Source organism: Trichomycterus rosablanca, chromosome 17, assembly GCF_030014385.1.
Source record: "Trichomycterus rosablanca isolate fTriRos1 chromosome 17, fTriRos1.hap1, whole genome shotgun sequence".
Taxonomy (NCBI): Eukaryota; Metazoa; Chordata; class Actinopteri; order Siluriformes; family Trichomycteridae; genus Trichomycterus; species Trichomycterus rosablanca.
The window spans coordinates 23,763,416-23,787,298 of NC_086004.1; the positions used below are offsets into that span (position 1 = coordinate 23,763,416).

At 37.6% G+C, this 23,883-nt stretch overlaps 2 protein-coding genes across 2 annotated transcripts in view; both read left to right on the plus strand.

Moving 5' to 3' along the window:
• Nucleotides 1–522: 522 nt before the first annotated feature.
• tbr1a (T-box brain transcription factor 1a) lies at nt 523–6,514 on the plus strand. The gene is made up of 6 exons (XM_063013432.1): nt 523–860; nt 1,011–1,165; nt 2,262–2,383; nt 2,731–2,889; nt 3,052–3,113; nt 5,782–6,514. Exons 1-6 carry the CDS (start codon nt 523–525, stop codon nt 6,512–6,514), a joined length of 1,569 nt encoding a protein of 522 aa, XP_062869502.1.
• An 8,356-nt stretch (nt 6,515–14,870) lies between these two features.
• slc4a10a (solute carrier family 4 member 10a) overlaps nt 14,871–23,883 on the plus strand; it is a 29,387-nt gene continuing 20,374 nt past the window's right edge. Inside the window, exons 1-2 of the mRNA XM_063013052.1 lie at nt 14,871–14,897; nt 18,285–18,311. Coding sequence (XP_062869122.1) covers nt 14,877–14,897; nt 18,285–18,311 — 48 coding nt within the window. The 5' untranslated portion in view covers nt 14,871–14,876. The remainder of the gene's footprint in view (nt 14,898–18,284; nt 18,312–23,883) is intronic.

A 23,883-nucleotide genomic window follows, 5' to 3' on the forward strand; every position in this document is an offset into this window, starting at 1 on the left:
ATCATGCATTTCCCTTTTTTATTTGTTTAAATGAAAGCTTGAACAGTAAGAAAGTTTGTGCCTAATTATCTAAACACTATGTCACTATGTAATTTGATTAAATAAATAAACAAATCTCAGCGCCGTGCATTTCGGCGCTTCCCAATTAGGACGCGCAGCGACGTCAAATCTCTATAATAAGCCTCAGTGCGCAGCTCAGTGCGGTACAACAGCCCGGATCTGCGCAAACCCTTTCTGCACTTCAGCAAGTACAATCAGAGCACCATGCACCTACAGCACTGCCCTTCACCTGCTCTCAGAAATACAGCCGACGATCATCACCCCGCCCCAGCAAACCACCCGACTTTATGCAAACTCCCCTCAGAGCTGAGCAGCGGCGCAGAAGAAAAGAGCGAAAGCTCAACTGGCGCTAATAATCCACAAGCTTTGGATGGAAGCCACGCAGACAGCAGCCAGGCGCATGAACCGAGCAGAGCGCGCCCCACCACTACTACCTCCTTGTCCTCATCCTCCTCCACGATCATGTTCTCCTACACCGCTCAGCACGCACCCACACTGCCGCCCTTCTCCATAACCAACCCAGGTCATCTCGTTACGCATCACGCCGTCGTTCAGAACAGCGCCTACGATGGAGTTTTATCCGGTGCGTCCAGACAGAGCTACCCGAGCGCGGGTTATCCATTCACGCACTCGTACAGCACCCAGTACAACCAGTACAACCAGAGCAGCGCATTGTACCCGCTCTCACCCGCGCACACCGGCCTCATGAACACCAAGGCGCAAGTTTACCTCTGTAATCGAACACTCTGGCTCAAATTTCACCGCCATCACACCGAGATGATCATCACCAAACAAGGCCGGTAAGGAAAGCTTGTCTTTATCTGAGATGCAACATTTTAACAGGATATCTAGACTGTTTATTACACTCTTTATTAAAATAAAGATTTTGTTAGTTTTTTATATTTCTTTTGTTAGTTTTTATGATTATAGACAATTGTGCGTTTGTCCAGGCGAATGTTCCCGTTCCTGAGTTTCAACATTTCTGGACTGGATCCCACAGCTCACTATAATATTTTTGTTGATGTTATTCTGGCGGATCCAAATCACTGGCGGTTCCAGGGTGGGAAGTGGGTACCATGCGGCAAAGCGGACACCAATGTTACAGGTACATTATATATCACAACATTTCTAGTTTAGGGCTTATGGATTTATGGATTTAAACAATTGTATAGCTTTACAGGTTTCTAGCAAGCATTTAGGGATTTCTGCAGGATCACAAATGTCCTTGATTGCAGGTTGCAAGTTAATGCACAGCATGTTTTGCCAAGTATTACCTTAAAAAGATCCTATAAATGAATCCTGTTAAAATACACAGAATTCGGTCCAAATACACTTACACAACTCGTGTCTTCGTTTTGTTTTTATATATAGTATTGTTTTTATTATATATACATATAGCATTGTTTTGTATATAAAGTATATATATATATATATTGTATTACGTACTTCTATATATATATGAATACTGAATATACAATATATGAGTACTTGAATTTTTTTTCCTAAAAAAATATCGAACTGCATGAAAGGTTTTTTTTACTGAACTTTTTTATCAGGTAAATCAGGGTCGCAGTGGGTCTTACGACCCGACAATGCTGGTAAAGCTTGAATACGCCCTAGACGGTGGGCATCACTCAGCCATTTATTCCCTAACTTACTTCTAGGGTTGATTCAAAACAGCTAAAGCACCGTTTGGGTGTTTTCTAGGAGGTGGGAGAAAACCGGAGTATACCGGAGGAAACCCACACGGACAAGAGGAGACTATACGCGAAAACTTCCACAGACAGAGCTGATGATCGAACCCAGGACCTCAGGACCCATTATACCTCTATATGCTTCCCTAAATCACACGTTTGAAGTTTTCAAAGCCTTCAGTAACTTTCAGTAGGCTACATGTGTGAACCTACAGTCTTTGTCCCTAAAAACCAGGGCTGTTATAAAATGTTAAAGGTTCTGTTATATAGTGTACAAATAAGAAAAAAGCTTTTGCTCTTATTTATAATTATTATTTTTTGCATTGCGAACAATTTTTACGAGCTGTTTTATTTGCAGAAAAGACTAATTTAAGAGATACTAATCATGACACGATTTTTCATTCTAAAACTTAAATTAACTGATTGTTACAAGTCAATTTTTAAAAGTGTATGAAAAACTTTATTAATAATAATAATAATAATAATAATAATTCTCTTCCACTGTAGGAAACAGGGTGTACATGCACCCGGACTCTCCGAACACTGGTGCGCACTGGATGCGTCAGGAAATTTCATTCGGAAAACTCAAATTAACAAACAACAAAGGAGCTTCAAACAACAATGGACAGGTAAATACACACTAAATTTATTTTATATGTATATATTTATTTTGTTTAATTTTTAATTCGAGTGTTTTTCATGTTTTCTCATGCTATATCTGTAACAAAATAAACCGTTCCATGGTAATTAAAGTGCTCATTTTTCTTTACTTGCTTTCTTTCTCCATCTTTGCTCTTAACCCGGGAGCAGATTTTGCATTGTTGAACATTTTGGCACCCACAGATCAGTTAATTGGGGCTTGGTTGTGCTTTCCAGGCTCGACACGAGGTCTCTGAAATATCTGGCACTTTGTCAAGTCAGTTGTGAAACGCAGAGGAAATGAGAGACATGATTGTGTTGTTTTTCTTTGCTGTAGATGGTGGTTCTACAGTCTTTGCATAAGTACCAGCCCAGAGTTCACTTGGTGGAAGTGAATGAGGACGGAACCGAGGACTCGAGTCGCTCCGACCGGGTTCATACCTTCACTTTCCCTGAAACGCAGTTCACATCGGTCACTGCTTACCAGAACACAGATGTAAGCACCGATCCTTCATCCTGCATACTAGGACATTTAGTAGTACATAGAAAATAGTGCGCTATCAGACAGTTTGCACATATGCTCCAGTATATAGTGGTGCATGTTGGAAAGACAGATTTTGTGCACATTTTGACGATTTTATTGATTTATTTATTGTAGATCACCCAGCTGAAAATCGACCATAATCCATTTGCTAAAGGATTCCGGGATAATTATGACACGTAAGTAGTTTATATTTATCGAAGTTTTGATGCTTTTGTTACTGTTTAGTTTGAAAGTACCGAGAATAAACACGCTGCACAATGCTTTCCTTCGTATTATTATTATTATTATTTTATTGTTATTGATAATAATAATTTTTAACAGTAATTATATTAGTAATAGTTATTTTTAACAAAAATAAAACAACTGATTCGTACATGTAAGCTGGACGCATAAAGCGCAGTAATAACATTTGTTTTATATGTAGCCTATATACAAATAATAGAAGCTTCAACAAAAAAAGTAACATTAGAATGTTTTTTTCATTTGAGTTTGCATTACATTATCGATTGGGTAAACATTTAGATTTTCTTCCTGATGAAATCGAGTAAATATTGTACATTTTAGAAATTTAAAATTAATACACATTAGGTATTAAAAAAATACCTATTTATTTTTATTGTGGGTGGAATTAGTTTACACTGATTTTGGGGTTAATAAAGTGTGAGCCTGCCTTTCTGTTTTTCGTTACTATAAGTTAATAATAATGTTTTAACCTAAAACAGTGAGCATTAAATGCATTAAATATACATAAACAAATATTGACTCTCTTTAAACAAGAGAATAATATAAAACGGTTGATTAAAACAATAAAAGTGTAATATAGAGGGGTGTTTCCTTTATATTGCTATGAATTGATATTTAAATTGGCTTAATAAAAACCTTGTTTGAATGTTTTTGTTACAATAATAATATTGTTTCGCTGGGTTTTTTGGGAATTCATATGAACCTATAAAAAAAGTTTAGTTATGTCTCATGTGTTAAGTGTCGATCATCAACAATTTTAGTTTTAACTAAAAATTCAAGTTTTCACTGAGAATGAGAGACATTTTCATTATTTTTTTCGTTAGAGAAAACAAAAGTTTGGCTGCTTTTATTAGGATTTTAAAAGCGAGCTAAAAGCAATAAAATGGCTTGAACTATGGGATCACAGATTCCTAACACACACAGGTAAAAACACTGGAGACTCCAGTGTAGTACACTGTAAAAAGGACACTGTGAAATGTACAGTAACTTGCTGGCAGCAATTAGCCGGTAAGTTGCTGTAATAAATTTTACAGTACGCATACTGCAAATTTAATTACAGTAACTATAAAATACTGTAATATTTATTACAGTAATAATCACAGTACGGTAACTCTTATTACAGTAATTTCACATTACTGTAACCTATTACAGCAGTAATGCAGTCTTTTAATTACAGCAAATATCAGACTACTTTAAAGGCATTACAGCATTTAACACTAAAATAATATTCGAAAAATAACTATACATTGTAAAAATTAAGACACTGCATTTGTAACAAAAATCATTTATTGAATTTCAACATTTTAAAACATGTTTTTGAAAATACATAGATAATTAAATAAATAAATTCATATTTTTGTAAACACTGCTGTTTTGAACAAAACCATAAAAATGTGCAAGTGCTTTGTTTTACATTTGCTGGAATCCACATCTTGGGCTAAAGTTTTCTTTCCTGCACTGTAAAGATAAAACAAGGAATTACTGTTACTGCTGTAGAAATGTATATACAAGACTGGAGACTATGACAGTTTTGTTAATTCCTAACCTCCCATTAGAGATATTACATTAATAAACACATTCTGCTATTAAAAATGTGCTGTTTAAAATTCTTACCTGTTTTGGTAATGTTATGCACGCTGGCTCTCTAGTGTATCACTTTTGGCTAGACCATTAGCTAGTTGTTTATCAACTGGCCGATTAGTTCTATGTTTAGCGAGCTAGCTCGCTTTCTGTCTTAATAGCGTTTTAAAAGAGTAGGTGACTATTATCAAGTAATTCTAATTTCTGTACCTGTTACTGATGATATAAAGATGTCTTTCTGTCTGAGTGATAAAAAAAACTAATATTTTTGTTAGATATAATGCAAACTGTACTATTACCAAAGACGGATTATTGTTTAAACTGACAGAAAAAGAAAAATCCCGCTTAAACTTACCGTATTGTGATTCACAGCAGAAATATGCTTACTGTAGAATTCGTTCACCACTGAATCTTGACCATGATCCTTTGCAGATCTACAGTAAAATGCTGTGTACAGGTTCTACAGTAAGAATTTTATCATTCTACAGTAGTAATACTGTAAAAACTACAGAAATTTGTTACAGTGTAAGGAATCACTAAAAGTGGTTTTAAATAGGAGCCATTTGGATCAAACTTTAACTTAATGCCTTAAATGTACAATTTATTAGGCTATTAAAATGCAATATTTAAAAATGTTTATAAACTGCGTTTATAACTAAACCTGCTTTTTAATAGTAAAACAGCAATAATTGTTGTGTGAAGAGTGGAGTACTATAGGTGTTCCCTTTGGTTTCATTTTAAAGTGACATTCAATGTTTATTAATTTATTAGGATTTTAACGTCATGTTTTGTTACATTCTTGACAGGAACGGTAGTTACTCCTTACACAAGATTCATCAGTTCACAAGTTTAATGTCAAACACAGTAAATGACAATTTTGTATCTCAAATTCAACTCACTTGCATGTTTTTGGACTGTGGGAGGAAACCGGAGAACATGCAAACCTTCACCGCCACTGACCATACTCAATATAGCAATGTTAAATATAAATGTAACCCTCAGTATTTTGAATGTGTGCAGGATTTACTCGGGCTGTGACACTGATCGGTTAAGCCCATCTACTGTGGATTCCGAGCGATCACAGCTGATCCCGAGTTCCCGATACGCGGCGACCACTTCCTTCCTCCATGACCAGTTTGTTAGCCATTACTCCAGCAGTTCAGGAGCTGCACTGGACCGGGCTCTGCAGTTTAATAACAGCCTGCTGGACTCAGATCAACCTGAGGACAGATGGTTTAACGCAAACAGACTAGATTTCCAAGCTTCAACGTACGACGCAGCTGCTGGTTCTGATCTGACCGGTAGTTTACCTTCCCTTCTGCCCTACACTGTTTCCACCACAACCAGAATGGATTCAGATTTAGTCCCTGACAGCGCCACTTCAGGCTGCTCACTCAGCGCGTACAGTGCGGCTGCTGCAGGGTGGGAGGCTCGGGGAGCGGGGCTGCCCTGCTGGATCTCAGACACAAGCTGTGATCGCCCCTACCTGCCCGAAGAGGGAAACCCGGAGAAAGATGGATCAGCACCTGAAGTGTCTGAGAAAGACAAGGATGCAATGGATTCTGGCTGGGAAGAAACTCCATCGTCAGTGAAGTCAGTGGATTCAGGGGATTCAGGGATTTTTGAGCAAGCCAAACGAAAGAGAATGTCACCCCCTGTTTCTGAGGAGCATTCCCCACTCAAAACGGACCTGCTGAGCCCACAGGATGAAGCCCGGAGTTTGAACTACTTTAGTTTTTACTCTCAGAGTTAAGTAAAGACTCTGTGTCCTGTAGGTTTTTTCATTTAAGTATTGTAAATTAAACTTTATTTATTACAATTTTGGGAGGTGGGGTAGATGGTAGGATTAAGTCTTAGACCTTTTTACACCTGGTCATGTGCTGCATTTTGAGTACTAGAAGTATATCTGGAGAGGGATTATTAAAGGTGTTCTGTAATACTGGTAAAAGCATGAAAAGGGCCCAGGTGGATCCTCAAGGGAAATGCACACAAGAATAAAACCTGTCCTGGGTGTAAGTTAAGTTTTTAATTTCACTTTTATTATTTTAATTTCAGTGCCTTCAGTGAAATCCTTTATTTGGATAAATACTTTTCCAAGCTAGCATCTTGTATTTCATTTTTAGTACTGACCAAGAGAAGAAAAAAAAACTGACACCCCCTAATTCCTTATTCAGTTGATCAATCTTTGGCAATTATTACAGCAAGTGATCTTTTTGTAAATGTCCTAAGGTTTTCCGTCACTATTTTTATTTTAAACTTTGGTAACTTGTTAAAACGTGCTCACTTTTTAAAAATTATTATTTGTCATAATGCAAACTTATTTTACTACAGATTACATGCAAAATCTGTCTTTGGCTTTGTACTTTGAGGCACTGTATTTATTTTGTGGTGATGTATGTCTATTGTCTGTTTTATGTGTCTGATAGAATTATCCAGTGATCATTATCCAGAGGGCCTCAAAGTTGGGAAATTTGGGGATGATATTAGGATTATATAGGGGTATGAAAATTGTTAAAAGAAAATTGTGAGAGTATGAATTCTGGGCTACTTGAACATGACCTTATATATTAAATATTAAATTTAATGCCTGCACCACACTCAAAAGTTTGGGAAAGGAGCAAAATGGTATTGTTTATAGTGGCTTCAAATTCCACTGTTTTAACACATTGGTAACAGGTGAGGGTATCATGAATTGGCAAGATCATTTCAATAAGATCATATTTTTAAGATAACAAAATAACGTTTCTCAATGCAATAATTTTAACAATTTATAATTTTGGAGAAATCCTAGTCTGTAGAGTACAGGGCTCAAAACCATTACTGAATGTGAATGACTTTCAAGCTCTCAGACGGCACTGCATGAGAAACTGTTGTACCGCAATGATGAATATACATTAACAACATTTAGCAGACACTTTTATCCAAAGTGACTAAGTGTTGTGACCAAATACAATGCAGGCAACTGAGGCTTAAACGCCTTGATCAGGTGCCGAGGCCCCTGGCCTATAAATATAGCAACATAGGCTGGGAAAAACTTCAAGAACTGTTGTCACTTAACACAGTCCAACGATGCTCAAAGACATACAATCTGTAACTCTGTATGTCAAGGTAATGTCTTTTCCCAGGAAGTCAGCCAAGCCTCTTTCTGCATGTGCAACAACAGTGTGGCTTCTCAGGAGTGTGTGTGCTTGACCAACCTGCCTGCAGTTGAGATATATCTACTATTAAAATGCACATTGCATCATGAGGAGACCATGGATAGTTGAGCAGCGGAAGTCTTGTACAAGAATGGGCAAGAATTTGACTCATTTTCGGTTAAGGATAAACGAGTGTAATTCATTTTAACAATTAAGAGAGTAATTATTAGGGAAGGTGATGTAAAACATAGGTAAACATGCCACTGTCACAGCTTTTTTGAGTGTGTTGTAGACATCATAGATGCTTTTTAATTGCATTTTAAAAAATGTCCCAACTTTTTCAGAAATAGGGTTCATATTTTAGCCAGATGTTACACAAAAATAAATACATCTGTGCCACCAAGCCGCATTTGACAACCTACTCCATGTGGGCCATAACTACTGCAACTAGCACCTAAAACAAAATAAATCCACAAAACTGTGTTATGCATCAACCCCCTCCCCCTTTAAACAACTGAAAATTAGGAACAACACACGGAAGGTGAAGATGGTTCAAATGCCTTAATAAGGCAGGTGGTCCAGGGAGGTATTAGGGAAAAGTTGTTTAAAGGTCCATCATTATGGGGGCCGAAAATTCATCATGTGGTTACACAAGTCACTGGTGCTTAGGTGTTATATGCCAATTTGCATATTAAAATGCATAGCTAAAGAGTTGCAGGCGATAAGTAAAAACAAGGTACAGTGATGTTGTAAAGTGTAAAAGTCGGGATGGATCTACAGATCCTGAGAAGGTAGGGAGGCCAACAGAAAAAATAAAAACTGTTTAGGGTAAAATGGCTAGGGTGGAGGTCTAAAATTTGTAATGCACCCATATAAATGCAGTTAAAGTCGAATGAAGGGCCAGGTGTAAATGGTCTGTGGCAGACCTGATTAAGTAAACATATTCGGTTTTTAAAATGTTTAAGATTGTAGCCATAGACTTTAGAAATTTCATAACAAAATATACAAAGTCACTAACAAATATGTTCTTAAACTGTTTAAAGATGTTTAATGTAACCTAATTAAATGTAATTAGATTAATCACAGTGTCAAGAAATAATATGATGTGTAGACAAAATTACTATATCGTATTGAATAGCCTATTTAGAGATCTTACACTACATGGCCAAAAGCATGTGGACACCTGACTGCAAACTTGTTGGACACTTTATTCCAAAACCATGGGCATTAATATAAGGTTATAAGTCATTACTATTAAACTGAGGCTATAACAGCCTCCAGTTTTTTAGAAGACCTTTATTTGTGTCAATTTGTGCCCATTTGATTAAGGGAGCAACTTTAAATACCAGGCGGTGTTATCAACCTGGTTGTGCATCCAAATAGTTGCAGATGTTTAAAGAGGCAACTGTGTATAATAGTCTCAGCCATCTTTAGCCAGAGCAGGATCATACAAGCATAAACAGAATTGCAACAGGGGAATTGACAATGATTCGACTGGGAGAAGACAATTGTTGAATGATGTTGAATGAGAAGGTCTGACTAGCAAGGTGTTCAGTGGGGTTGTTATAAATAACTGTATAAATAATTACATAATTTATTTATACAAATGTTACTGATAGACCTAAATGCAAATATAATGAGAATTGGTGTTCACATACATTTGGCATATAGTGTAATAGTGTAGCTTTATGGACATTATTTTTCAGTATAGACTACTGTAATAAAATATAACATCAAGATAAGCTCGTGAAAATTAAGTATTAAAACTATATATTTCACAAAAATCCAGGTAATTATATTTCCCTTGAACCCTCCTCAGTATCTTCATGTCTTATCCATTTTAAGCAGTGAACACTTTCACTGTACTGTCCGTATAAGTGAATCTTTAAAGTGGGTCATTTAAAAATGTAAAAATTTGATTGTGCTTTAAAATGAATTAAAAACTGAATGTCTTTACTGATTCCCTTGTAAGTCTTGATCATTTCAGTTCAGCATCCTGTGCCAAACGCTCTTAAGGCAACGGTTTTAAAACAAGTCTACTTTACTGCCACCTAGCGGCAGTGGAGAATACCTGCACTTATAATGAATTAGTTAAAGAAAGGGTGGGATGCAGCGTCTGCAACAGGTTTGGTGCTCACTGCACATTGTTCTTTGAAACAAAAGTTTTTACATGGCAGCCCTGCTATGAATTGCATCTTCGTGAAGCTTGCAATATTTGTTTATACTGGCAGATGTGTTAAGTAGGGGGTTTGCCAACTGAATGTACAAGCAATGCACTGGGCACACACACACACACACACATACACACACACACGCACACACAAGCACTAACACACAATAGCATGCATTGTAATTTATCCTACATGCTATTACAGGTGCACAACATCAGTCATTCCTGCATTTTATTGTTTGCTGAAATGCTAATGTAGCTTCCAAAAAGCTGTTATATCCAATTTGTGCAGAATGTTTAAGATTCACTTGCATTACAGTTAGGTGTGACATTATTTTATGGATCACAGTACTTCACAATCAACCATCTGAACCTCTGTAAACAGCATAACATTGTCTGGGTTGTGGACCCAACACTTGAAAACTGGCAACCTCTTGGGCATTTTAAGCGCAACCGTCCTGCTGTATAAAAATACACTTTCTAATCAAATATTTTATCAGTAAAGAATAGGTGCCAGTAGTAAAAAGCTAAAAATGATAATAACACGAATATAACATGCAAGAGATGTTCAGAAAATGCAGGACACAGGCTGTTTAATACATGATCAGAGCTGCAGTGTGAAGGTAAACAAAATGTCAACAAAGCATTAAAATCAAATCCTAAAACCTGTTTTACAGACTGTGTACACTGACTCTAATTTCCCGCACCTGTGGAAACTGGGTTGTAGTGGTGGCCCTAATGTTGTGTACTTTTGTGGCTGTGCTTTTTGAGCATGTAGCAACTATACCATAAAGTTCCTGTCTTTCCCTTTTAGGAAGCTTCAACTTGTGACCACTATTCCTATTTGCAAATGCTTTAAGTCCATTTTGACATATGCTGCCATGAATTTCAAGACTGCTCCTTGTAAAAAAAAAAACCATAATTTTTTCTAATGCACCTGCAATACAGGCACCCATCATTTGGTCTAATGTAGGTTTGTCAGTTCCTTAAAATGTAACCAGCAAAGTGCTACATACACACTATAGAATTCTTTAAAGCGGATATGTACTATTTGGTAAATAACATATTAGAAATAATTCGACCATAAGCTTGTTGGACATGCCACTCCAAAATCAAAGCCTATAATATTTAGTTACCTTAATGTGGTTTTACCACCTTTTCTCTTCTGGAAAGGCTTTTCAAAAGATTGTATTGAGTCTGAAGGATCAAAAATGTAATTCATCCCAAGAGGTTGGCATAAAGACTCTGTTCAGGTCAATGGATTTTCTCCACACCAAACTTGTCAAACAAGTTTGTGTCAAACTTTTCTTTTGTGCACAGTGGTGTAGTCTTACTGAAACAGGAATACTTTTCCAAACAAATGCAACAAAATTGAAAGCATATAATTTAGTTTGTATAATTTATTTTATACAACTTGTAGTGATGGATGTTGCTAACATATGACGTCAGTAATTAGAAGAGATATCCACAATAATTTGGCCAGATAGTGTATATACAGGTGTTGAAAAGATTGTCTTATCATGGTAATTTGTTCTTTCCTCATTATGGTAATCTGGTAATCAGGTAATATTAGACTTTTATTATCACTGCTATCATTATCACAAAATTACTGAATTTCAAAGAAATTTGTCCATATTTATCATCATGAAACTGACAGTTGGATTTGCTAGGTTACAGCCATCTGTGGCTACATATTCTAAAGAGGATAACTGCACCTGATGACCATGAGATCCTAGACTCACTGGTTTGCTCATGAGCAGCAGGGGTGGTTCTTAAAGGTCATCATTGTCACTGGTTGTTTTTCTTCTGTGCTAATGATAGAAAGTAGCATATACTTAACTGGGAAAAACAGAAAAATATAAAGATATAAAATATATAATATAAACATAATATAAAAAGGCAATAATGTGTAGCATAATTTATTTATATTCAGTGCCCACTTTTTTCTACTTCAACATTTCTTCTACTAACACTACCAGTAGTGTTACAGTGGGTCCAGAGCCAATCCAAAATACAAAAAATAGGTTCACATTGGTACCCATGTTGCTGTACGGCATCCACATTACTACATCCAAAATAGTGTGGATGACCTTTGCTGTCTCACAATGTGTGTGCTCAAATTACAATAGACATGTGTACAGAAATAATGACCACGAGATGGAGCCAGTAATTTGTTTTGATCGAATGATTCACTTGCTGTAGAAATCCTAAAGATTCATGACTATCAGGAGATAGACTTTTTTATCTTTAAGCCTTTTTTATTACTTTTTTTTATTAAGATAATTATTACTTTACTTTAACGTAAATCAAGACAAAAGCAAAATGGAAAGGCTTTGTACAGCTGCAATCTTTATTATATAGTAAGTCCTTTGCAAGGACCTATTTACCAAAGAAATTTAGAATTTATAACTAAACTTTTCTGCAGAACTAAATTTTGCTTTAAATTTTTATCAGTTAAATGGCACAGTATATGAACAAACAAAAAAAAACAGTATTTTAGAGTAGTTGTTGTAGGATGTTTTTTTAAATTCTCTCACATCTTAATTATTTAAACCCTATATAATATTGCTGACACTTAAACCTACTTCTAACGTTGGGTTACACACAGGGCCGGCGCTAGGGGGGGGGCTGAGGGGGGCATTGCCCCCCCAAATTGTGTCTTTGCCCCCCCAAGCACAATGCAAGCAACGGCTATTTTTTCAATTATCTCTGAACCAATCACAAAAATGCATTTTGTTTTACAGTGTGAAGATATTTCCTTGCTTATTCCTGATTGGCTCTTTGAGTCATATAAAAATCAGCAGACTGCCCCAAACAGTTCAGTTCGGCAGTATATGTTCTGTTAGTGTAAGCGAGAGGCAGGTATACTGGTAAACACTCTTCTGAGTTTAAACTGATTTCCACATGGTCATATTTGCTTAACTGTGGTTTTTCGTTGCTTTAATGTTACTTACCTCTTACATAGGTGTTGCTTAAATTATTTTATTAGCCGTTAGCGGTTAGGCTAATGAACTAATGGCAATTTAATTAAGGGGGCGTATTAAAATGAAATACAATTAGATAATCTTTTTTCTCCATTTACATAATCAACATGTATTTTTTAATCATCGGGTTTTAAGTTTAAGTTCGAAAACATGCATTTTTATTTCTTTACCTCATACATCACTTTAAGCCAGTATCAATAGCTTGGCTGTCATCATTCATGCACAAATCAAGCCTTGAATATATTTCTGGCTTCAAAAACATGACTATCAACATGCCCCCTCATTAGGTTTTACTGCCCCCCCAAGCAAAGCAGTCCAGAACCGGGGCTGGTTACACATAGGATTACACCACTGGGAACTCAATAACCACCTTTAATTTGCTGCAGCTGTGATGTGTTATATAAACACAACCCAGCGATTCAACTGTTCAAGGTGTGCTCCAACCATTGTGAAAACAAAAGCTGAAAAAGGACAATGGGTTTGAGAAGACTTTCAAGACCTTGAACATAGAGACACTAGGAGTATTGTCTTGAACTTGTAGGCCTATTCAAGTCTCTGAATGTAGATGGTGTGTGACAAATATGACTTTGAAAACGAAATCATGGTGTTTTAAAATTGTTGGTGAGACAAGGGGCCCAATTACCTAAACACCCTAAACAACCTTAACACTGCCGCATCACCCCACTGCTGCGTTCTCTTCACTGGCTTCCTGTAGCTGCCTGCATTCAGTTTAAAACACTGATGCTCGCTACAAAGCCAAATATGGACCAGCCCCAAGCTACCTTTGAGGACTAATAAAACCCCACTCTGTACCACGCAACCTCCGAGCCACTAGTCTTGCTTGACTTGATCCTACACCCAGAACTCGAGGAAGACAAGCATCAAAGCTCTTCTCTGTACTTGCATCCGAGTGGTGGAACGAACTTCCTCTGTCTGTCCGAACATCTGAGTCTCTCGCTGGCTTCAAAAGATGATTGAAAACCCAATTCTTTAATAAACACTTAAGCTGACATGCACTTACTAATGCTCTTGTTTATTCTTGCATTTACCATACAAAAACAACTTAGGTTCTAACAGGGTTTTCAGCAGATTTGTATTCTTGGACTGTTGTCTTCTTAAACTAGAGCAAGGTAACGTTCACTATGGAAGCACTTTTGTTTTCTATTGTATTTTGTATTGTACTCTGGATAAGAGCATCTGCTAAATGCCAGAAATGTAAATGTTTTCATGATATGGGGGACACTGATGCGTTACCATAGGCACGGTGGCTCAGTGGGTAGCACTGTCGCCTCACAGCTCCCCAGACTGGGCGGTCTGGGTCCTTTCTGTGTGGAGTTTGCATGTTCTCCCTGTGTCTGCGTGGGTTTCCTCCAGGAGCTCCGGTTTCCCCCTACAGTCCAAAGACATGCAAGTGAGGTGAACTGGAGATACAAAATCGCCCAAAAACTGTGTTTAACATTAAACTTGTGAAATGATGAGTCTTGTGTAGTTAGTAATTACCTGTCCTGTCATGAATGTAACCAAAGTACCTAATAAATAAATAAATAAACCTGTACTAGAACTCACGTGCTGCTGGACTGCGTCATGCACGCGCAAATGACACGCGAGGAGAGTCACGGAGTGCGCGAGCGTGGAAACGCGTTCTCTATACCGACTGTCACCCAGTGTATCTTACAGGCGATAATTTCTATAATAAATGTGAAGCTAATCGAGTTAAATCAGCGTGTACACTTCTGCTGTTACTGAAAATATTGAAACAAACTCAGTATAAAGCGAGTCGTGCCTGAAGAAGCGAAAATGGACATGAAAGACCTAGGAGCGCAAATGGAGCCTCTTCTTCCTCCGGTAAGAGGACGTTTCATATGCGTTAAATTAGCCTTTCAGACCTGACTGGGATTAATATACAGTATGTTGACATACCTTAATAACCTGTAATAACGTGTTGATTTTCTGTGTGGTTTCATTACCGGTGGGTTTTAACGTGAGGAAGCCATCACTCACTCGCCTCAAACAAAAGAACGCGTTTCAATTTTCTCTGTCTGTTTTACTAAAGACTGACACAAATGCGGCATAAATGAGCATTTTGTGCTAAATTATGAAGAAGAAATGCTGTTTCATTCGTCGTGTTGCTCTGCTGTCGTGTAGGCTACCATACATATCGACTACATCCATGAAACAAGTGCTCTACCAAATGGACGCTTCTAGGACTGCTGCGTTTGGCCTGGTTTTCTCTCACGTTTGGTTACATGCTAGTATATTTGTTTAGAAGAGCTGTCATTCAGCCATTTTCAGGCTTTTCTGTGAAGCTGAACCGCCGCTGTCAGTCATGTCATAAAACAGGTGTATTCCATCACCACCAGTTCTTGCAGGTAGAGTGGACGGGCCAAGCATCTACACCAGGCTTTGTAACTGTAGATGCTTGGCCCGTTCACTCCACCTGCAAGAACTGGTTATGGAATACACCTGCTTTATGTGGAAGAACTGGATTAAAGATTTTTGGGGGGTCCTAACAGTCTTAAGACGTTTTGTATTATTCATTATTTCTACTTAGATTCTGGCAGCTTTTAGTAGAAATGATCAGAGATAAAACAGCATCTTTGTGGCTGCATGAACATCTGAATGAAACAAATGATTTGGATTGAACAGCAGCAATAAATTCTTGAATGCACGTAAATTAACCTGGATTTTTTATAACAAATCTACTGAAAACACACATTTGAAACATTTTCTTTGTAAATAACACTTAAGATCCCAATCATAATTCCTGCTGATTACAACTTAATAGTACAGCCAGGAGTTTTTTGGATACGTTCAGAGTGTGAATTATACAGTGTTAATTAGGGGGGTCTTCATGCCCATTATTGGACAGGTCTTCATTAAGGTTAATTAGGGGGGTCTTCATGCCCATTATTGGACAGGTCTTCATTAAGGTTGCATTTGTGCAAGCCACAGAAGGCACTGCATGTTACTGTGAGTAACTGTAAGTTACCTACTATAATGTAAGTAACTGTTTTTTCTTTTGTGTGTGGGGGGGTATTAATTAGGAGGGTCAGACCTCAAACACTGCAGTTAATTTTACATGATGGAGTAGTTCTGTCAACTTCACTCACGTTCTTTTTTTTTTTTTTTAAAGATTTTTAGAGAGTATCAACTTTATGGTCAAACTGGTCAAACCGTAGGTTGTTAAGTAGGTACAGAATCGAACTGTAGGATTAAGATTAGGGAAATTATTTCTTAATTTCATTTAAGACCACAAATGTCCTATGTGTGTTTATGTGTTTAATTATCTCATTAAGAAGTCATTACCCCCATTTAATGCATGCTAGATTTTGAAACATGACTGCAGACATTTGATTTCATAGTCATTACAAGTGTGGTTAAAATCAAAGCTCTATTCAGGGCTCCGTACAATAAAACAGTTTGGGCAGGTACTTCATTATATCAACCTATGCTTTACCTGCAAACGCTACAATGCAGTAATAGGTTTTGTAAAAAATGTTGAAAAAGGTATTGCATAACTGTAGTTTTATATATTAGTCATTAAGGATACAAAATGATATTGTAGTAGAGTTGATGTCACATGTGACCACATCAAAGCAAAGTTAGCTTTGTTGAAACTAATAAATAGAAAGCACAAAAGAACACTGAGGTAATTTTTCTTGCTTTGTTATGTTAAGCTTAATGGGTTGATCCATTGTAATTGCATACTACAAAAAACTACAAACATAGCAATGGGGGGAGGGTCATTTTTTAAGTCACTGCATCCTGTAGGGGAAGTGTTTCAGAAAGTCTAGCCAACAGCTTTAAATACCAAAACCAGAATTAGTAAGACACTCACAGCCGTCCAGAGACTTTTTTAAGTAAAGGATTGAAATGCGGTGATAATACAATACGTATTTTACATGCTAATCAATAAATACACAAGCACCTGCCTGCTCTTGCAATTTCTCACTGAAACCTTGTTTGAAACGGTGACCATGGTTGTTGTACTCAGTTCTTGCAGATTAGAAGAAATTGAGACTGCAGACCAATAGTAAATTTAGTTACACTGCATGACCAAAAGTGTGTATACAGTACTTCTAAACACCACATCCATGTCTGCTTGGTTAACATCTAATTCACAGCTCAAGAGCAGTACCATAAAATTGTACTGTCAGTTTTCTGCTCTAACAACCTACACTCTCCTTAAAAAGCTTTCCCTAAGGTTCTAGAACATTACAGCAAAGGTTGTCTTTTATTAAGGTTGAACACCTCTGTCGTGTGAGGAGGTCTAACTTGCAATCACAGTATTCATTTATCAGAAGGGTTTTGAAACAGGGCTCTGTGAAGGCAAACAATTGTTATTGGAAAGTAAGTGTGTGAGGGCTAAACAATTTAAAGTGCTGCTGTATTCACTAAACCACTTAACACCTGATCAATGACAAACTTTCTTCTAAAGTTTGGAAGTTCCTGAGCTCCACACTTGGTGGCACAGCTAGCTTACCAATGCTGAGATATTGAACACTTGAGAATCTCAGTTGTTCTACCAACAACCCTGGTGCCCACACAGACAAGATTGACTGTGTCTGAGGGGGGTGGAATGGCTGAGGGGTTTCCTTATTGCTGCTGTAATTGTGGGCTCAACTGGCTGGGCAATGTGCCCATATAAAAGCCCATATAAAAGTGCATAATTCTCTTTACATGATATTGCTGTCCATGAGGCCCTGTTTCTAGCAAGTGGAAAGAAGCAGTCGGAAATCGTGCACATGTGGAAGGAGGTGCATAATAAATGTAGCTACTAGCTACATTTGACTTGCAATAAATAAATACAACTTTTTGTAGACTTTTACATCTGTCCATCCATCCACCCAGCTACCTATCGATTCATGTATTTTGTTTGCTAAACATTTATTTCATCAAGTGCCTCTTTAAGTGGATACAACACACTTGTTAGTGGTGACGACGCAGGAGTGAAAAAAAGAGTGCAAGTGCAGGTTGGTTTTATTTACGAGTAAATGGCAAAAGTACAGAAAAGGGAGATCAGGACTCAAGATCAAGGACAAAGCGTGGTCAAATGAGGCCTATTTGAGTGTTCAACATAATCAATGACACCAGAAAATGGGTGTGAAACAAACAGCAGGACTGAAAATGGGTTGAAATAACAGAAAAGACCTTTTATAGACTGGTCAAATTTGTTAAACATTTTGAGAGAAAGGAGGAATTTAGCATGTATTTTTTTGTGTCCTTCAACAGGATCAGAGCTCAGCAAGCAGTGAGGCGGTGAGTGTTCATACTGCTTGCATCCATATCCTGCATGGTGCTTGCTCTGTGTGCATGGAAATGGGCTTATTTAATTAGTTATTTATTTTTCTTTTCTGGATCACACCTATGCACTGGGACAAGACTTCAGAAAAGTTAAGTGTGTGTGTAAAGAGGACTGCAGTTTTTACATGGACACCATGGAAACAGATCATGTAAAATGTCTCCTGTTGTAATCCTAAATCAATGCTTGAGTATTCTCAAGCACAAGATGTATGAGAGAGAGAGAAAGAGACAGAGGTTTATAATGTGAGGCTAATGGGTGTTTAAACAAATGAAATGACCTGTGTGTGTGTCAATGAAGCTTTTAAGGGAAAATGATTGTTTTGTGTTTAGTTTCTCTACCTACTGTGTTTCAGGTTAAGGTTTTTATGTTCTCCCTGAATATGTACTGTATAGGCTTGCTCCAATGTGTAATATAAAGTCTATAAATTCAGTGGCACTGAAATAACTGACAAGGTAAAAATCTGGAGAATCTATTGGGTGACTTTAGCTTAAAACACTCATTAGGGAAGGAACAAACATAATTTGAATTATATAAGCCAATCCATGCCCTCTGAAAGCAGAATAAATGTTTATAAATGAACTTACCTTCCTATGTAGGTTCTTATAGAGAACTACTTCACAAAGTTTCTTGCTGCTATTAATTATTTATAGGGTCAAGATTTGCTGGTGGACTGAGTAGCTGGCATTTCCTGACCTGATCTATCATTTTATTTATTTATTATAGCTTTTCACAGTGGGGTTATATCTGATGCCTTATCCACCACATCACAGGCACCACCCCATTACATCACAAATTTACTTATTTCACTTAAATTTGTTTAAATGCACTGTACAGAAAAACAAGGTTTTACTCATTCAGACATTGTTTACAAATTTCAAAAGATTTTCAGACTTCGTCCCATAATATGTGGTGTGTAACTAAACAAATGCAATCTTTGCCATATCAATTATTAAATCATCTCCAACAGAGAGATACAAATGTACCACAATGTAGCAAATGGGGTAGTAAAGTGAGCAGGAATAATGAAGAAATCTAATCTTTGGTCAATGGAAGAGCTGGCGAAAGGCCATGATGGACAGATGGGCACACGGGAAGGCGGGATGCTCACATCATCATGCTGATTTTAGATCTGTATAGCGACTTTGCTCTTTTCAAGTCCACTCTGGGGGCAAAGCTCTCAGCTGTATTTACATGTCAGTATTAATCTAAAGTACGAATCTAAAGTCTGGTTTTAAATATGAGTGTGAGTGTTTTTTGCTTAACCCTTTAATGTACTGTGTCAGACAGTGCTATGTGTCCTCAGGACCTGGCTTTGGAGTTTTGCCCTTTATACTAGTGTCTGTATAGGTTTCCTTTAAATACTTCGATTTCTTCCCCCTGTTAAACACATGCAAAATGTGTATTAGCAACTCAAAATTGCCCTTTGGTGCGTTTTTAATAGCTGACCTTGAACCTGACCAGAATGAAGTGTTTAGTAAAACTTAATCAGTAAATGGTAATAGACTAATTTAATACTTCTTGGTAAACAACATGTACTAGTAGCTAGCCTATTATATTGTAGTTTTAAATTAAAATATTAACTGAATTATCATTTACATTTAAAAAGCTAAAGCTCTGCACTTAAGTAGCTCAGCGGTCTAACACACTAGCCCACCACTGCTGAGAGGAAAGGACTCTTCATTACATTTGCAGCTGTGGCAGCTGTAATGGAGATGAGTGCTTTTACTGATCCCTGTATGAACCTGCCTCGTGCAGGTTTATTGTTTATGTTAATTACTGTAGCATTTAGGGAAAAAGATTTTAATTAAATTAAATCCAATTAAATGATTAATTCATTGTTTACTTGTGACTTATCGTGAATTAATATTGTTTTATGGTGAAACAACAGGTGATTTGGGTGCCACTGGGTGGCTGGCTACCCTAAACGGCCCCTCTGTGTGTGTGTGTGTCGCCCTGCATGGACTGGCACTGTGGGTAGCGAATGTAGTTCATGGGTGTTGCACTGCACCAGGGTGCTGGGGTGTTTACCTTCACATGGAGAGTTATGACTTTGAGGAGTTTGGCATGTTGTCTATGTGTGAGTTGGTGAATGAATGGGTGCAGCAGCAATTGTGTGTCTCCCTACAGTCGATGGACGCCCCCGCTCAGTTAAGGGCTGTTCCTGGCTTGCATTTAGTTTCCAACCCCATGAAACCTTGATCAAGACAAAGCAGTAACTGAAGAATACGCCAAAAAATAGATGTTTTTAAATTAATAAAAAGCAATGAGCAGGCATTTCTGTTGATATATATATATACATACATACATACATATCACAGTACGTCACACCCTACATCACAGTAATAGTTACTACATTTCCCAGAATGCACCAGTGTCTCCAGGATGCCGAGACATCAGAAGCTAGGACACAGAGAGGAGGGAGCTCAGTACCGCACATTTCATACCAGCATCACAGTGCTTGCACACACCAACCCACACAGCCAGCTATGTCGTCCCTCCAATCCCTTTCCCGATTGGTGGATGTAGGACAATCAGAAACACACAGGTCTGTGGAGCTGAAAAGCTTGCCTTGCTGTAAGGCTTGAGCCTGGTGAGGAGTGCCAAAGCTCCGGCTCTGAACCAACCTGGAGCTCACCAGCCCCTGAATTAGGCAGCTTAGGGAAACATCATGCAGCAACGAGCCTCTGAGAACAGCAGCTTTAACTGCCAGGTAGGAATAAAGCTTTAAGTTTCTAAGTGTTTTATATAGCCAGTAAAAATACAGTATCTAGTATCTAATACAGCTGTGCCCTTAAGCTTTATTTTTAATGACTGGGAGATTGTATGTATTGAACAGACTGCATTGAACTTCATTGTTAATCTGGCATTGTGATAGTCATGTAATTGGATGCTTGGTAATGGAATGGGCGGTACTGCGAGCTATAATACAAGTAATATAAATGGTGTAGTTTGTCATAGCAAAGAAAGGAACAAAGCTCTTTACTCCATCTATTATCCCCCCCCCTTCCCCCCCATCATTGTTTGTTTGTGCTTCTTGCTCTTTCTCTTTCTATGACGAGACTTTCCAGTCTCTGGTGTTCCCTCTTTCCTTGCTTTTATCTCTTAAATTGTGAATGTATGACTGACAGACTGAGTACTTGGATCGTGTTCTCATTTTCTTTATGCTGATTCTGCAATATTGATCTGAAGAGTAAAAAAAAGTTGCACATGGGCCTCTAAACAGTCGGAGAATAAGAACAGGCTGTATATAGTGCTTAGAAAAAAACTCCTTGAAGACCTTGAAGGTCAAAACAGTATAATGTGTTGTTATTAACTCAGACACGTGGTTGCCTGAGAATTTTCTGTTCACACATTCGTGTAACAAATGTATAATACACAAGATTAACTGTTTACATTGCGTTAATATTACTCTGTCTGTGTGTGTGCGAGCAAGACGACATGCTACGTCATGTGTGCGTGTGGCGGGACGCTATGCTTCATGGAAGGACAGTGATGCTGATGCTGATCCTGTCATTGCCATGGTAACCATGGCCATCTGTAAGGATCAGATCCAAGGCTCTTAGCCAATCACATGGCTTGAATCCAACCCCCTCCAACCTCGATAATCCTCCCTTGCTTCTTGGCTTAGGCTGCCGTGCAATCACATGGTCTAGAACACACTCCCATCCCACATTTATTCACACATACACTCATGCACACAAACACTGGCACATATGGAACAGATGTATATAAAGGGAAAAGATCAAACGCACTGTGATACACTTTGCTTGAATATGGCTGGATTGTCATTTGTTTATGCTTTTTTTATATTTTGGTTTTTGGTCAGTAGTAATTGTTACCTAATGGTAGTGAGTTCTATATAAATAAAGCAAATACACAATATTACATTATTTTATCATCAAAATCAAAATGGAATTTATTTTAGGCACTTTGCTCACCAAAAAAGTCTAAGTAAGCAAACAGGATGCACCTGATCAGAACCTGGAGCCCCACAGTAAAGGGCATGAATAGTTTTTTAAACAATTAGAGATTTCAGATTTGTATTTTTAATTTAACATGTTTTCTCCAAAGCAATTTACAATTGTTACTAGAGATGCATGAGTACCGATACTAGTATCGGGTATTAGCCCGATACCGCGCTCATTAACTCGTACTCGTACTCGCAAACGAGTCTCCGATACTAAACATCCGATACCTTGTGCCTAGTGCACGTTGCTGCGTTAATGCAGGGATTTTCAACCTGTGGGGCGGCAGTGCTTGTCTGGGGGGGGCGCGAGTGCCTGACCGCCTGACTAAAGCAATTCATTTTTCACCCACGGGAGACAGATTGAATTATTTTCACTGACCACGCTCACACGCACGTTTAATGTTATTTAGTTCCGTTTGAAACAAAAAAAAAAACCTTCAAAATAGAGCTAACAGTGATATAGGACATGTGTGTGTCTTTAATACTCTGTTCACAGTGTCGATACAAGTGATTCAGGAGTCGACTCATTTTAAGCGCAGCGTAAGTTTCTTTTTTCAGTCATCTCTCCGTGTTTACTGTTATAATGAATTATGCGGTTGTAAATAAACACCAACTACTACAGAACATTTTGTGTGACTCGCTTACCTTATAAAGCTCAGGCTTAATTATACTGGTTATTACCACAGAGCGGGAGCCGACTCGTTTACGATTTACCGAGGTGAACCACGAATGTATGTGCTGATAGAATCGGCTCAGATGGGATCGGACTGTATTATCTTTTTAAAGTAAATATTTCAATCAGCAGAATCGCATCGCATGTATGATGTGCACAACGTTAATTACGTGCGTTTATTAATGAACGTTAACGTTAACGTTAGCTTGTCAGAAGCTTTCTCAATGATGTCTGTGCTGTGTTTTTTTTTTTTTTTTTACAATTAGTGATGGCAACCCAAGCAACTGTTCCACTGCACTATTTTACACTAAAAACTACACTATTCCATAATGCTCCAGATTGCATCATTCTAAATAGGTATCGGTATCTGCGAGTACAAAAATACATGTACTTGTACTCGTACTCGGTTGGGAAAAAATGGTATCGATGCATCCCTAATTGTTACCAAATACAACCCGAACACTTAAGGGTTGAGGGCCTTGCTTAGGGGCCCAACAGTGGCAACTTGTCAGTGGTGGGGCTTGAAGCAGCAACCTTCTGATTACCAGACTAGTATCTTAACCTCTGAGATACTGCTGCACCTATTATAAGATATTAAGTGTAAAAATTGCAGTTATATCCATTCAAAGTAAAATTCACATCAGAAACTGAGCACAATGTCAAGGGGTCTGAATATTTTCTAAATACACTTTAGGTTGTAAAATTGATTTTTTATTAATTTATGGTTTGATCTCCAGACAATGAGTGGTAAAATTATTATGTTTTAAAATTACTTTATATTATTTGGAATTAATGCATTAAATAGATTATTGCAGATATTTCATAGAAGATGCAAGCCATCCATTATTATTTGAATTATTTATTAACTATATATAGATCTTTCAAA